The following is a 16,468-nucleotide window of genomic DNA, read 5'->3' on the forward strand; positions in this document are numbered from 1 at the left end:
AAGAGGGAAAATTAGTATTAATTTGAACACAGACTATCATATGATTTATGTTTGTTGACATTTACTGAGTGCCACATTGGTTGCAGGCGACACCCCACTCCTATCTCTATGTCCTTGGTTAGATTATTAAGCCCCTCCCATGCCTGAGTTCTTCATCTATAATGACAAAAAGTAGAAGTTATCTCATCAAGTTGTGGTCTGTATGCTTATAGAGTGCTCAGAGCTTATTTTTCTTTCTCTGTGCTTTTTTTAGTGCATATAATATTTTATTTTTATTGAAGTATAGTTGATTTACAATGTATCTGTGCTCTATCTTGTATCGCTATTGCAGACACAAAATTACTTCTTATCCTTGAGTTTAAATAAATTCTTATCAACAAAAAATGCAATACAATGTAATAAATAAATGAGGGGAGATACAATCACCTTTGGAGAGAGGTGTCTCTCCCCATTTTATAGATAAGGAAATTGAGGATAAGGATGAAGATTCACTCCAATCTCTATACTCTTTGCATTTTAGTACTCTGCTTCTGGAAGAATAGACAATTAACACCATTCCTCTGATTCTTAAAAGCTTTCCCCAGGGCTGTCCAGTTTCCCTTCTTGCTCTACTCCGGACAATATTATCTATTCTTAAGGCTTTAATAACTAGGTATCAGTAACTTCCAGATTTTAATCTCTAGTCCAGGTTTTCCACCTGTATATCCAACAGTCTAGGTGACTTCTGTTTGGCATCCCAAATTCAACTTCTAACTTTCCCATGTCATTAACTGCTGTCACCCACCCACCCAGTTGTTAGAGCTTTTACCCACCTCCATCACATTGGTACTGTTGTTCTATACTTCTGTTATCTAGTCTAATCCTTATAGCATCCCTGTGATACAGATACTGTTGTTCCCCCAATCTTACAAATGAGGTTAAATAACCTTTTTCAGTCAGTTAGTAAGTGGCAGAGTTAGACTTTTAACACAGCGACATGCCTATGTTCCAGACCTATGAACAAATCCCCCAACTCACCCACTGCCAACTCCCAGCATAGGCTGTCATTCTCCACCTCGATTGTTGCAGTAGCCCAACTGGTCTCTCACACCCACACCTTCTTGCTTCTATCTTGTCTCCAAACATCAACTGGAGTGCTCTTTAAAAAATAAAAGTTCTAATCCCATCTCTCCCTCTTAAAACCAGTGACTTTCAATTCTCTGTCTCACATGGTTCTTACACTGGCACTCAGCATTTCTGCTTTACTTCTTTTTTTTTTTTTTTTTTTTTAGTATCCCAGAATATTTCATTCTCCCCTCAGGCCTTTCAAAATGATGCTCCTTTTACCTCAAATAACTGCCCTATTTAATTCCTTTATTCTCCCCAAATCAAGTAAAACATCACTTCTGCAGAGAAGTGGTCTCGTTCCCTGTGTCCCCACTAGACTGTGAGCATCATGAAAGGAGGTCCCATGTCTGTTTTTGTTCTTTGCTCTCTCCCCAGTTCCTGGAACTGTGCGTGGCATATAGCAGGGGCTCTGTAAATATGAGAGAATGAGGAACGTAAGTCAAAGCAAGGAGATACCACCTCTCACTAACTGGTACTTAGGCCAAGGCTTAAGACTTAGGATTATGGCCAGGTATTTAAAGGAAGTGGGTTTTCTCCTAATAGGAGGATCAGAGAATAAGAGACACTAACAACAAAGTAGTTGGTGTTTTATTTGTAGTTAATGCTGAGGTGTTTCTCCACTACTGTTCACTTCTGCATCCTGGCAAAGAATCCTATTTTCCGCTAAGCTTTCCCTGTCTTTTAATTTTTTTATACACTCAAAATAAACATAAGGACAAGGGAAAGCTTTTTAGTATGTGCAATCTTATAATGCAGATTATTAGCAAATACAGAAAATAATGAAAAGAGGTTCTTAACCCCTTCTTACCAATAATCCAAAACTTAGGATGTCAACTATCAAAAGCTAAAGCACACTATAGATAGCAGGATATAGAAAATGAGTAGTATTTCCTTCAATTTGGACATCTTGTGAAGTGATACATGTGTCAACACAATGCAAACAATGCTCACCTCTCCTCTACCTAAAATCACCTTCAAAGCCACACTAAAAGATCAGTCTCATTCCTTTACTACCAGAATGACCCCTAAAATGTTTCATGGATTTGGTCCTGAATGACTTTGGGTTGTTTCAAAACCTGCAAAACATCTTCACAAGAGAAAGGTTCCTGACCACAAAGGATATTCAAAAGAATGGGCCACTAGTTCTGAAGGTCATTCCAAAACAGAAGTGCCAAGCATTTTGAACATTCTTGGAAAAAGTGTCTATACAACATCCTTTCAGATGCATAAATTCCATCACTTTTAGAGAAAAACTGAAGTGCTATACAGTCAGCCAGTTATCTTCAAAGGCAACGGGGCAGACATCACAGCTCAGACTGCCGTGCAGCTGCCGTGCACTGGGGCACTCTTCCCATTTCTTTCACCTACAGCAGCACCTTGTGGCAGAAAAGCTGCATAAGGTCACTGACAAGATTTAGAGCAATGTGTGGTAGGTTGTTTTTGCAGCTGAAGCTTGAGCAGTTTTCGAGCTGGTGAAGGATCTAATTGTTGCGTGCTTCTCTTCCCTGCAGAGAAAAGGAGCGAAAAAAAAATTCAATTTAATTCAAGTAATATTTATTGAAAACTTACTATATTGGACACTGTGCCATATACCAAAGGGCATTCCAAGTACAAATGTGATGGCAGTCTGGTAGGAAAACCAGCTGCAACTACAACCACAGCACAATCCAATGAATAATAAAATGAAGGTATGTATAGCTATTTATTTATTCATTCATTTTAATGCAGGTACTGGGGATTGAACCCAGGCCCTAGTGCATGCTAAGCATGCATTCTACCATTGAGCTAGCAAAGAATTTAGGGCTGGAGGAGGTCAGGAAAAGTGATGGAGAAGCAATGTCAGTGTCACTTAGTGGATTCCTGAAGAATGAAAAGGGATAAAACGCAATGAGTATTTCTTAACTCTTGGATTTACCAAAATAACTGTTTGTAGAGATATGAGTATCAGTTTACTGTGCTTCTATGGAATTCACATCTACAAATTTCCAATCAATTTTGAATATCCACAACATAACAGTTATTGCGAGGGAAAAAAAATCATCTGATACAGGGAAAGGCAGTTTGTATCTGAAGTGCTATTAGATACAGAACCCTGTGAGCTCTGGTCCCTTTAAGACAGGCTTACCGAGCTGTACTGACACCTTCTGGAGGCACTGGGTACTTTCGTCCATAAAGGTGTGCAGCTGCTTCACGGATCCTTGCAGTTCATCCATCTGCAGAGAAGACAGTGGTGAAATGTAAGGGTCCACAACTTCTTAGATGCTCATCAAACACACCAGGCACACTCCTGCTAAGAAGCTTTGCTTTTGTGGTTATTTCAACCTGGAATGCTTATGCCAGACACTATTATTTGCCCCTCCACACCCAGACTGCACTCATGACCCTGCTCTACACACCAGCAGGCTGAGCTGCATAACCTCCAGTAGGATCCCATGTCCTATGGCTTCTGGGTGGGCTTGGCCAAGAGGGAGCCAAGTGGGAGGCAGCTGAATGAGGTCAGGGTATCTTTACCCAGGCCAGCTCCCAGGAGGGTCATCCTGGACTGAAGGTCATGACTCTCTGAAGGGAGCCCACTATATATGACTCCCCGCCAGGTGCTACAGGAACCGTTCTTCCCCCAACAAGGCCTAGGGGTAGTAATGGCTCAGCTGCCTCTAAGCCCCAGTTCACTTCACTTCATTTTTGGTTTCCTTATATCCAAACCTTTACACTTAGGACCCTTTGTCACTAGACTCTCCTTGAATTCCCCTATATCAAATGCCATCTACTTCCTGTTAATACTTGGGTTGATAAAATACTGTTCTCCAAAATGTCCTCATGGCTCATTTCCTCATTTCTTTCTAGTCTCTATTAAAGTGGCACCTTAGTGGGCTTTTAACAACCCCTCTATACAGCAACTGCTGTCTGTACGTTCTCTCCCTCCACCTGATTTATTAGCACTTAACATTATTTGTTTATTTTTTATTGTCTCTCCATGTTTTCCTAGGTAGAGCTGAATACGCTTATCTTATTACACATATTCTCCAGGTCTTTTAATTTCCAAGGATGACAAGGTAGCAAAGCTGGATAACTCAACCAAAGAATCATGACCCAACTCACCACCAACTCCATACAATCAAAGACTTTGTTCTGGTTCTGTAATATTGTTTGGTAGTCAGGCTTTGTATTAAGGACTTCACTCTGGGAAGACCTAAGATATGTTGTAGGTCCCACTTCAACTTCAGTATTTTTGGTTTCAGTTGACCCTCTAAAAAAGAAATAAAACAAAAAAAGAGCTTTCATGTAAGTTTATAGTAATTTTCTGGGGAGAACAGTAAAGATTACCTAGGAAAACCCCCCCTACAAGGCTTTATTAACCTGAATCAACATTCTTCTACCCCACTGTTAAGTACAGGCTCTCTTATTAACAGGGGATTCTGAAATAATTATCTAGTATTAATGTTTTTATACCACTGGACTCCAGGAGATGCTAGAGGCTTCAAGTTATCCGACTCCACCTAACAGTAAGGTCCATTTACAAAAAGGACTACACTTGGGATAAAGCCAAAGCTTGCTAGCTTGAAGCCAATGTCTATGATCTTTTACCAAAAAGATGCTGGCTCACTTCAATTATCTAAAATAACTGAATATAATGGAGAGTTCATGAAAATTTAAGATGACTCTTTATAACAACTACTACAATTTACTGAGTGCTTACTGGTTGCCAAACACTAAGCACTTTCCATTTAACAAGTATAATGAGCCAATGAGGTATGTATTAATATTATCCCCATTTTCAAATGAGGCACTTCACATTAAGTGGTTTGCTCAAGGTCACAGAACTAAGGAGTAGTTACAATCTGAATAGAGACAGTCTGTTTCCAGAAGCATTCCTCTTAACTATTAAGCTATGCTCCATCAAGTTTTTATTCTGAAACTGCCATTTTATACATTATCTATCTTCATAAATAGAACATTTAAAGGGTGAAGAAAGTGATAACCATCAATGCCTAGACTGAGTAAGTTTTTCAAACTGTCTTCCTCAAAGCGGCTCTCTAATAAGAGGCCAGTTTTGCAATTACGATTTTGGCTAATATTTTATAGTGATATTTCTAGCTAAGATTCTGTTTGGAAAATAAAGCTTAAAATCACTAAACTAAAACCAAACCAAAATCTAGCACTTTCCCACTTTCTTATGCCTTCAAGACCCAAAGATCCTCTCTCTCCACCCTCTTCCATCCCTTCTTTCATGTCTGGATCTCCAAGGCCAGGGTTCTCTCCCACAGCTGCAACTCAAAAGCTATGTGCTCACTGAAGACTTTTGATATTGTTCTTGGCCCAGCCCCAGATTAGAGATGTGCCTGTGTTCCCCAGGATGTGGAACAGCAGCTAAGGTCAAAGAACAGGGGCAGTTCTGTTCTTTGGCTGAGTAATAGTGAAACTCTCCCTTCCCTTCCCTTTTATTCTCCATTTATAGTCAGAATGCTAATATACACTTTACAGAGATTTGCTGAGTTGATGGGCCTGTAAGAATGGATTCATCATTCAATTTGTGCTAACAGAACTGAAATCAATTCAAATCTAGGTAAAAGCTTTCTATTTCTAGTCATAGATCTAACCTGGATATGATCTCATCAGCCTCCTCCTGGTAGCGCAGCAACAGCTGGTCCCAACTCTGACGTTCTAAAGAAAATCTACAGAATCAGAAAAAAATTCAGTTAATTTTTCATCATCTCATTCTGAATCACTAAGAGCAACAAGTATATTAGGTGTCTACTCTGGTTCTAAGATGTGAATAAAAAGGTCATAAAAGGATTGGAGAGCATGACCAATTCAGAGGATATTAATTCAATCAATCAAACATGAGTTCTTAAAAATCAAATTAACATCCTTAGTTTCTAGACTTCATTCTATGAAATTGGCCATCAGTAGACCCCATACATCCCTAGGTGCAGCTTTCTAACTTCCAGTGTTGATATACTAGTATTGACACACTGAACAGGATGTTTACTATTCATTTTTCCCAGGTTTAGCTATTTTCCCTAGATGAATCTAGATTTTCCAACAAAGGTCACTCATCTTCACTTACTTTGTTATGTATTCCTTCATCTCAGCCACTGATGTTTCCAGAGACAAATCTGATGCTCTTCTGGAATACAGATAAGATTATGAGATAAACTCAAATCTTTCAAGAACATTTGCTTTTAATATGGATACCTTACACAATTTTAATGGCAACAAAACACGTTCAGAATTTACCTCTGGACAAATATTTACTCTTGGACTGTATTTCACTTTTGCACTAAGTAACAGCTTTCTCAGTGGTCTCTTTATCATTTATTTTTCTCATCAATTCCAATTCACCTATGGCCAGATTAACCTTTCATAAAATACTCCTTTATTTTTTTTTCCTTGCTTAAAAATTCTGTGATCCTCTGCTGCATTCAGAAGAAAAGCCGAAACACCTTAACCCGGCACTGTGTTCTGGCTCTGTCTAGCTCATTAAGTTTGATTCCTACTGTTACCCTTTGTTCTGTCCAACATAATGCCACTCAGCCTCAAGTATCTGGGGGTTTCAATCTCCAAACTTTTGTTCACACCATTTTTTAGCCTCTTCCCCTCTCATTACTCAAAACCTTAACTTCTGTTAAGGCCCAACAATACTTATTCATACAACCATCTTGTCTTCCCACTTAAATTGAAGCTATCAGTGGGATATGTTTTACTTAAACCAATGGCTCTGCTCAGTAGGGTACTTAACCCTAATGGAAAAGCAGGAAGCACTGAAAATGCCATAAATTTGCACATGTATTTGGTACTCTGTGTGGCAAAGGCAAATCAGTTGTGCCACCTTTCATGTTTTTCTACCAAGGCCTGTGACAGCCTCTGTGGCTTAAATACACTGCATTAAAAGAGAAGCCATGTTGAGCTAAATTTTTTTTTTAAATATATATATATTTATTGACATATAGTCAGTTTACAATGTGTCAATTTCTGGTGTACAGCAAAAAGCTTCAGTCATATATGAACATATATATATTCGTTTTCATATTCTTTTTCACCGTAAGTTACTACAAGATATTGAATATAGTTCCCTGTGCTATACAGTATAAACTTGCTGTTTATCTATTTTATATATATATATTAGTTAGTATCTGCAAATCTTGAACTTCCAATTTATGCCTTCCCACCCCCTTCCCCTCCTGGTAACCATAAGTTTGTTTTCTATGTCTGTGAGTCTATTTCTGTTTTATAAATAAGTTCATTTGTCTTTTTTTTTTTAGATTCCACATATAAGTAATATCATATGGTATCTTTCTTTCTTTTTCCAGCTTACTTCACTTAGAATGACAACCTCCAGGTCCATCCATGTTGCTGCAAATGGCATTATTTTATTATTTTTTATGGCTGAGTAGTATTCCATTATATAAATATACCACAGCTTCTTTATCCAGTCATCTGTCAATAGACATTATTTCCTGAATAGCAATGTTAATTCTAAGGATTCATGGAAAGGTAGACCTTTGTGAAGTCAAAACTAAGGAGTTCATGATGTAAGTCCAAGTGACAATATTTGTTGTAGGCAGGGGTGGAGGGTTATGTGCACCCCTGCACAGGAACTACCAGTTTGGAGGTGGGATTTTAAATTTCTCCTAATATTCTTGCTTGCCAACAGCTAACGAACATAAGTTTCTCTCCAATTTGCAAGGCTTGCCAAGATCTGAAGAATGCTTTTCCTCGCCTTCCATTGCTGGCTCCTTCTCACCATTCAGGTCTCAGTGCAAAGGTCAAATCATTAGAGGACTTCTCTGAACATTCTAGTTAAAGTTGCCCACCCTCTCAAGTCACTATCACATTTACTGACTTCTGGGATTATCGGTATCTGAAATCATTATTTTCTATGTATTTGTTTGACTGTCTCTCCTATTATAATACATAAGAAGAGAGATCTTGTTTGACTTATTTATCACTGTACCTTAAGAGCCTGATACATAGGAGATGTTGGATAAATGTTTGCTGAGTGAATGTACAACTGTCTAATTAAAGTCTTCATTCAATTACAATTTTGGACAGAAGGGGAATTGCTCTTACCCCTCTGGATCTTCAAAACATTTTTGTAGAGCTCCATTACCTTCCAGACTGTCTGCAAAATGTTTCAATTCTTCCGAAAGAGAAGATGCTAGGGAGAACAAAATTACATGTTGTAAAATAAAGAGAATATAAATTTTCAGTGAGCTGCTGACAAAGATATAACATTCTTAAGGTGGTCTTAGCTCCAGGGACCCGTTATACTCTGGCCCTCTCATCCATTTGAAAAAATGCTACAAATATACAGGAAGATTTTATCTTCTTCCTTTGGGTAAATAAAGATAAAATGAAAGACAATTCCTCTTTATGATACTTATTTATTTTTCTTTTACATTGGACTGGTGAAAAAGCAGTTAAAAAGATTTATCTGCACTGACATTTCATTCTTTTCAAGATATGAACCGTTGGCACTGGATGGAAGAACATATTAGAGAAGTCAGGTAATGGCAAAAGTGTAATGAGAAATAGCTGGAAGCAAAGAATTATGGGCATAAGGTAAAAACGGGCTCTGCTTAGACTTGGAAGGTTCTACAATTACATTCAGGTGAGGAATGCAGAGGGGAAAGGTTATGTTAAGTAGTTATGAAAAATAACTTTGGCACATCAACTCTAATTATGGTGATGGTGCAATTCTGAAATAAACAATTTTAACTGGCAAGTTAGTCTGAGTTCATGTATCTTCTAGGTCTTTTAAGTGGGTAGCACTTTAGTATTTCTGACCTGGATGATTGTGTAATCATAAAGTAAGGAGAATATCTACTTTCTAGGAAGTTTAAAATTGGTTCCTGTGAAAGAATATTTGTAACTTATGTCAGAAACAAACAGCTAATTTCTTTAATATATAAAGAATTCCTACAAAATCAGTATGAAAGAGCCAATATTCCAATTTTTTTAAATGAGCAAAGGATACAAACAGACAACACACAGAAAATAAAGTACAAATGGCTTTAAAAAATACAAAAAAAATGGTTACACTCTTCAAAAGAAAAACAGAATAGAACTACAAAAATACCTTTTATCAACTATGAACTGGTAAAAAATCTATAGCTGGATAAAACTGTGTGGTGAATATGAGAAAACAGGTACTTACATATTTTGCTGGTGAGAGAACAAATTGATATAAACTTTCTAGGAAGGCAACCTGGTAATTTTTATAATTTCATTTTATCTAGCTAATTCCAGTTCTAGGAATTTATCTTATTTTCACTTGAATACATGCCCAAAGGCTTGTGTAAAAAGGTATTCATTGCCCTATTCATTGGAATAGCAAAAGACTGAAAGCGATCCCAAAAGCCCATTAATAAAGAGATGATTGAATCAATGTGGGCATCAAATAGAGATATTCCATTTATAAAATGGAATACCATGTAGCTACTAAAATATCAAGATAGCTCTATTTGTGTGACATGAAACAACCTGCAAGATAAATTACTAAGTTAGAAAAAGACAAGGTAAAAAAACAGTGCAGACAGGATTACCCATTAGATTTTAACTTATAAATGTTTGGAAATGCAGTAATGTCTCTGCAAGGATACACAAGAAGCTGGTGGCTATGGTTGCCTCTGGGGAGAGGAAATAAGACTGGGGATCAGGGTGGAAAGGAGGCTTACTTTTCACTTTTTAGACCTTCTGAACTTCTTAAGCACATATTCTTATCTTTTTAAAATGCAATTCCCCAAAAAAGGAGGGCGCTGGTTTTATGAGGCAGCAGTTCATGGAAATTGGGATCCTGAGAGTGGATCAACTGACCTTAACAGAAGATGCAGCCCAAGGTCAAAGCTCACTCATCTAGTCTTAGCAACTTACCTTTGGCTTTGTAACTTTCAAGATTGAAGCCCTCAGTGCCCCTTAGGAAAGGTTCAAGTTTCTGAACAGAGAACTAAATAAAGAAAAGCATTTTCAGTATAACAACCAAGATTTCCCAGGCCAGTCCTGAGTTCATGTAATTTTATGATATTTAATGAATATGAAAGTAAACATGATTTAATTTTTAACCTAAGATTTTTCATATAATTAAACAGAAAAAGTTAAGGGAAAAAACTCTTTGTTGCTCAGACTATACAATTTGATTTTTGATTCAGGAAAAAATAGTCACGTAATCACACAAATGACTTGCTTATCTAAACTGATGTGATCACCAAGCAGCAATATAATACCAACTCAGAATGTAGTCAGACCTCAAATATCTGCCTTAACTTAGATTTGACCCCCACCCACTTTAAATTCCCATCATTTGCTGCCAATGCGCAAGAGAGACTAGACTGGGGAAATCTCTGTTAACTGCTCAGTTAGTGGCAGCAGCACCAATGGGACTGGTAGAGCCTAGTCCAGAGACAAATCAGCTGCTGGAATAAAATCTGACTTTTAAATTAATCCCAACTAGAAAGAAACATCTTTTAATTTTAAGCAATAAATCACACAGTATTGATCTCTCTCTGGGGCTATCACAGTAAGAGGTTTAAAAAAGGGAAGGGGAGGGAAGAAGCATTTCCCAATCCCGAGAATCTTACCTGGAAACTGGAAAGCAGGAGAGAGCCCAGCCGTTTACTTTCTGCCATGTTGACACTGATGGATCTGCAGAGCTCTAACATAAAATAGCACCACCTTTAAGTAGCTGGATACTTATAGTGAGCAAAGCTTAAAAAACCTAAAAAATTTCCTCCCCCTTGATGCAGTCCAACTTAAGGTAAGAAAACCCAAGCAGCCTTCTCTAATTAAAGGGAGAATTCATATACAATCACATCTAATTTGTTCAGGATCACCAAAGAATGAAATTTACTCGTCTGTGCATCCTAACTTTAAAAAGTTAGAAGAACCTTTTATGTATTACATTAAAATCTTGTCTTGCTAAACAAGGTAGATTTAAAAAAAATTTAAATTCTTTTTATGTTTTATGTTCACCATTCAAAGGAGATGGGAACATTTCAGTATTTTTATGATAAGCACTGCAGTATGCTTTAAATCCACTGTCTTAAGAATCTTCTTATAAACTATGAGGTCCGTTTTACAGATGGGGAAACTGAAGCCCAGAGGGGAGATGACTTGTTTGATGCTTGTTACTGGTATAGCCAGAATTCAGTCCCAAGTCTGTCACCAAAACCTGTGTTGTTCCCACTAATACCATGCTGCCTCTCTATGACCTAATAATAATATTAATAGTAATCTGTTGAACACTTGCTATCTAAAAGGCATTTTACTAAATGCCATACACACCTCATTAAAACTCAGGCAACTATCTTATCAATTCCATTTGGCAAAGGTTAGGAAATAGGTAATTTGCCCAAGATCACACAGTGAGTCAGCCTGAATTGGATGGGCATTTCACATAATTATTCCAGAGAATTCTCAAGCAACTAAAAGATGTAGACACTGTTTTTTGCATTACATCCATTTCAAAACATCAGTTCTTATACAGCAAAGGAAATCTGTTTAGAGAATTATGAGAGATACATGTCTTTTTACCCTCCAGATTTAGCTGGCTGTGTTTTTAAAGTTCTTTTGTATCCTCTCTTGATTACTTCTCCTTGCTGTTAGTCATGAAAAACAGGATACCTTCTGCCTATAACCAAAGAAACCTGGCAAGTGGCCAGAAATAACCAGGAAACAGCAAATCTTATTACATCAGTGTTTTCTATTACACAGAATTTTAGGTCCACATGCTCTGGAACAGAGATGAAGGTAAGGGTAATCTTAGGAAATTGAAGTTTCTTGGCACATCTAAGGAGTAAGGTGTATGAGCATAACTGTGATAGCAATTTTCTGATATGCTAAATGGCTGTTTTTACCCAGGTTTCCTTCCAGACATCAGACCATCTGGAAGTGAGGTAATAGCTTTAACATAATCACAACAGCTTAACACTTGTGCTACTTACTTACGACATTCCAACTAGTGTGTTACATATCAATTCATTTAATCCTCACACAACCCTGAAGACTGGTATTATTCCATCCTGTTCACTGATGAGGACCATAAGGCAAAGGTTAAGTAACCTGCTCAAGGTCACACAGCTATTATGTTCTTCTTGAAATGTGCTCTTGTGCTTCAAATCAAATCTTGTACTTCACTGCTTACTGAGATGTTATTAAAGATTCACACAAAATCACATTCAAATACAGCATGTCTAAAAACTAGGTTTTTACTCTATTTTTATGTGCTCTTCCCCCTGAGATATTTTCAGTTATAAAGCCTAAAATCAGATAGCAACCCATACACTTTCTGTTCTACTTTAGGATATAAAGCAGAAAGCCACAGTTAGAAATCTTTATTTCTAGCAGAAGTGAATGTTGAACATTCACTTAGCAGAGGTGAATGCTGAACAAAACTGTAAATCACATTTTCCTCTCATGGTATAGATTACAATAGACAGCTAATACTATGATACAAATAACAGTGATATTGAATACTTACTAGGTGTTTGACATCAGTACTTATAATCTTAGAATATTCCTCTTACAGTTGAGGAAACTGAAGCTCAGAGAGGTGAAGTGATCTGCTCAGCCACATAGCAAGTAAGCAGGAAAGTCAAGTCTACCTTTCTGCCATACCTCACTGCCTCCTATCTGAGCTGGAACTCCACTGTCTTATGCACATAGCACCCCACCTGTGATGCCCTGATGAAAGGGAGGCAGTGACTTCCGCCGGTTCGTTTCTTTCATACTTGCTCGCCGCCAGGATTGCCTCCTGTCTTGACAACGGGCAGACTGTTCTTGGGGGGACAAATGAAGGGACCTGGATTGAAGTCCTTCCCGGTGGCTGAGATCACAATTTTCCCTTTTTCGGGGGCTAGCGCCCAGGTGAATTCGTTCCTTTGAAACGCCTTCAGTCATCTCCAGGGAGGCAGACGATTTATTACACGCTTCTGCAGGGATGGGATCTGATTCCAATTGATGATCATAAGTCTTGGATGTCACTGGTTCTTCTTCTAGCACTTGTTATAAAAAAGTCAAAATACAGAATCAAACCCATCACAACTAAGTATGCAAAAAAGTGGAAAAAGAAAACATGTGCCCGAGATCATGGAAACACTGAGGAAGCATATCTGCAAATACATGAGCAAGTGATTCCAAATCCACCAGGAGCCAGGAAGGTATTTAGGTATAGCTCAGGAACCGGAACCCAAGGCATGAGGTACTGAATTTCACTATAATACTCACCTTCTACAATCTCCAATCTAGTCACTGAAGTCATCCTGGGTGGAGAACCCTGAAAATAGGAAAATGAGGTGATCTGTCCTTCACATTTCAGTCCCAGTCTTGCTGGGGCTTTACTACATCAGATTAGGCCTTGTGCTTTCCAGTCTCTCTGATCTGCCTATCTCTGCCCCATGAAATTCTACCTGCCTAACAAGGCCCAGCCCAATCCCACCTCACCCACCTCCTCCAGAGAATATCAGCATAGATCATCACTCTCTGAATTTCCACAGAATTCATTGCTAGAAATATTCTCTAGCTTGGAGGTGGCATGTAGCTCAATGGTAGAGTGCATAGAAGGCACAAGGTCCTGGGCTCAATCCCAGCACCTCCATTAAAAAAAAAAAAATTCTCTACCTCCAACAGTCTCTAAAGCTCTTCTCCGTTTCCAGTTATCAATTTAGCTCACGTGTCATAATTTCCACCACTCTCTCCCACTCCCCTCAAGAATCTAACAACCTCTCCACCAGTTCTCCTCCATGCACTACTGCTCCTCTCCAGTCCATTCTTTAGACTGCAGCAGAGGTTCTTCCAGTATATTCAACACCTCCAGGAGCTAGTCCCAACTACCCATTTCTGCTTTCTCCTGCCACTTCCATTCCATGAACCACTTTTGAATCTGCACACGTTGCTTGTAACACTTATTCATCCTTCCCAATCTAGCTCAAACATGAAGCATTCACATCACTTCTCTTTGGCAGAGTTGGCTGCTCCACCCCTAGGTCTCTCTAGCACTGGCTGTAAAGTCTGTTTACATGTCTGTCTTCCCGGCCAGACTGTATTCCTAGGGCCTGTCACAGACAATCGACTGAATGGAAGAGGGCAGGGACATGAGGGAGGCACCTCTACATCTTCCGTGCTTATCCCTCCCCAGCAGCAGAAATCCGTACGTGGAGGGTGCTTAGTAAAGGGAAAGAATTTATGTGGAGGGACAACGAGGAAAAGAGAACAAGGGGGAGGTCAAGGATCTAAATCGCCAGCTATATGGCTGTATCCCATAGATGAAAGCCTGGATAACAGCAGCAACAACGGTACCAATTTATATGCCAGGACCAATGAATGCATGTAAACACTGTTTGCATCATTATCCCATCAATCCTTTCCACAGCTCTTAATCAACATTAATTTCACCTTGCAAATAGGGGAATTGAGGTTCAGAGGGGCAAAAGCCTGGCCCAAACTTTTTATGCAGCCAGCCTGGAACAAAGATGAAATTCGAACCCTGCCTGGCCTGTGACCCATCTCCAGCCCTCAACCGCTTCTGGAGTCCAGACCGCTGGCTCTATAAAACAGGCCCTGAGCGGCCTCTACAAACGCCCGCCCTGGGGTTTCCTCTCACCAGGAGGAGGCTGCAGCGCCCCGGAGACCCCCTAGTCTCCGCTGTCGGGGAGTGGAGACTGGTCGGGTCTGGGCGGGGCCGAGGGCTCCGACTCCAAAAAGACTGGCGCGGGGGTGAGCGAGGCCGAGTCCAGGGACAAGTCTGCGACTTCCTGACCTCAGGGCGACGCCCGTCCGGCCCGGAGCCTTCGTCCTCGAAACACAAAGCCGCAGGTCACTTTCTCCACGGCCCGGGGTTACCCCTGGGCGCCCGGCGCGAAGGTGGCTGCTGCTTCCCGGTATGAACCGGCAGCGCCATTCGCCTCCCGCGCCACTGCCGCCTCTCGCGAAACTCCCGCCAGCCAAGGGCGCATGCGCGGCCGGCGGCCTCTCGGACTCGCGCACGCGCAGAACGCCGGCTTCCTCAAGGTGCATGCGCAAACCGATGTTCAAGTCTCTTACCAGCCCCGCCCCCTTTGTCCAAGTCCTTCGCAGCCCAGTTTTGGCCACGTTGCAGCATTCCCAGTTATGGCATGCCCAGGGAGTCACTAACGGAGTCCCGTCACACCATCGTGTCCTTTGCGCCACACATACCCAGAGCCTTTCTAAGATGGGGAAACAAAGGCCCAGAGCGGTACCTTCCAAAGGAAGATAGTGCATTAGCGGGCGGGCAGTGATGATGCCCTGCCCCATTGCTAGGCCACGCCCCCTCCTTTATCTTAACTCTAAAAAATGTGGACCATTACTGTCCCAGGGCGGACTAGGAACACTTTTTCCAGTCCTATTCTAACACTTTTTCTCCTTTTGTGGTTCCCTTCAATACTTGGCAAAGTTTAAGAAGTCTCCTTTGCAGCCTCATTCCAGGCCACCCCCTCCCCAAACTGCTTTCTGCTCCTCTGGTCACCCCTCATTGCTTCTGCTCCTTTACTCATACCGTTCTTTCTGCCTGGGAAGCCCTTCCTTGCTTGTTCTTGGCAAAATTCTCTCAAATTTTAAGCTTCAGTCTTCTCTGAGGCCCCAGGCTGAAAACCAGATGCTCCTTCTTTGCTCCCAGGAGTCCAGCCTGTGCCTGGTCCACTATCCCTTGCTGGCTTGGGGGCTCTCAAGAGAGCAGACTGCTGCTTCGGCACCCAGCATGATGCCATCAAAATGTCTCCTTGCGTGTGCAATCCTTTCGGATCTGAGCTGTCCAAGTATTGAATTACAAACAGTCCACAAAATCTGAAAGAAGGGTTGGTGAGCAGCAGCTGGAATGTGACTGTGGAAATCCTTCCATAGCAGCTGTGGTCCTTGGAAAAGCTTTCTGGTGGTAGGCAGAAATCTGCCTTCCTGAAGTTTCCACCCTGTGGTTCCAAGCATGTTGGCTCCCACCAGCCGTCTGAAAGCAGAGATTTCCTTTTTTCCCTGAATAGCACTTTCTGGGGCCCAGTTCCTTCTATGCCCACCCTACTCCTTCAACCACTTATTTGTCAATGTCCCAAGAATAGAACACAGCCGGAACTGGCCATCCTGGGGCACAGTGAGTGTACTGCTTCATGGAATCCAGACCCAGTACATCCTCTGACTATGTCCTGTCCCTACTTTCAGTTCTCCCATGGCTCCCCATTGTCCACGGGACATGCACATTCCTTCCCTCATAAGGTACTGTATGATCTGACCCAGCCTCTTTCATCACTCCCCACACTAGAGACTTCTTTCACTTCCCCAGTTCTGCTTTGCTTTCTACTAGGCTTTCATATATGCTGTTCCCTTTCCCTGGAACATCTCCTCTCAGTCTCCTTCCTAC

At 40.5% G+C, this 16,468-nt stretch overlaps 1 protein-coding gene across 2 annotated transcripts; it reads right to left on the reverse strand.

Annotated features, from left to right (window-relative positions):
• Positions 1 to 352: 352 nt before the first annotated feature.
• DSN1 (DSN1 component of MIS12 kinetochore complex) lies at positions 353 to 15,257 on the reverse strand. 2 transcript variants are annotated; one of them, XM_010960765.3, is made up of 11 exons: positions 14,705 to 15,257; positions 13,330 to 13,378; positions 12,777 to 13,103; positions 10,686 to 10,759; positions 9,982 to 10,054; positions 8,179 to 8,266; positions 6,176 to 6,235; positions 5,706 to 5,780; positions 4,207 to 4,354; positions 3,233 to 3,320; positions 353 to 2,612 (listed from the first exon to the last, which is right to left on the reverse strand). In XM_010960765.3, the coding sequence occupies exons 2-11, from the start codon at positions 13,361 to 13,363 to the stop codon at positions 2,509 to 2,511; spliced, it is 1,071 nt and encodes a 356-aa protein (XP_010959067.2). In that variant the 5' UTR covers positions 13,364 to 13,378; positions 14,705 to 15,257; the 3' UTR covers positions 353 to 2,508. The 2 variants fall into 2 exon arrangements, with proteins under 2 accessions (XP_010959067.2, XP_045376924.2); XM_045520968.2 differs by lacking the exon at positions 12,777 to 13,103 and having other exon boundaries at positions 14,705 to 15,076.
• Positions 15,258 to 16,468: the final 1,211 nt, after the last annotated feature.

This window comes from Camelus bactrianus, chromosome 19 (assembly GCF_048773025.1).
Source record: "Camelus bactrianus isolate YW-2024 breed Bactrian camel chromosome 19, ASM4877302v1, whole genome shotgun sequence".
NCBI lineage: Eukaryota > Metazoa > Chordata > Mammalia > Artiodactyla > Camelidae > Camelus > Camelus bactrianus.

Excerpts from the sequence above, each read along its gene's own strand:
- DSN1 (XM_010960765.3), bottom strand. The coding sequence starts at position 13,363 with ATGACTTCAGTGACTAGATTGGAGATTGTAGAAG. Across the intron at positions 8,267-9,981 it reads TGAAAGTTACAAAGCCAAAG|CATCTTCTCTTTCGGAAGAA; the intron begins GTAAGTTGCTAA and ends TGTTCTCCCTAG. Across the intron at positions 2,613-3,232 it reads GAAGGTGTCAGTACAGCTCG|GGAAGAGAAGCACGCAACAA; the intron begins GTAAGCCTGTCT and ends TTTTCTCTGCAG.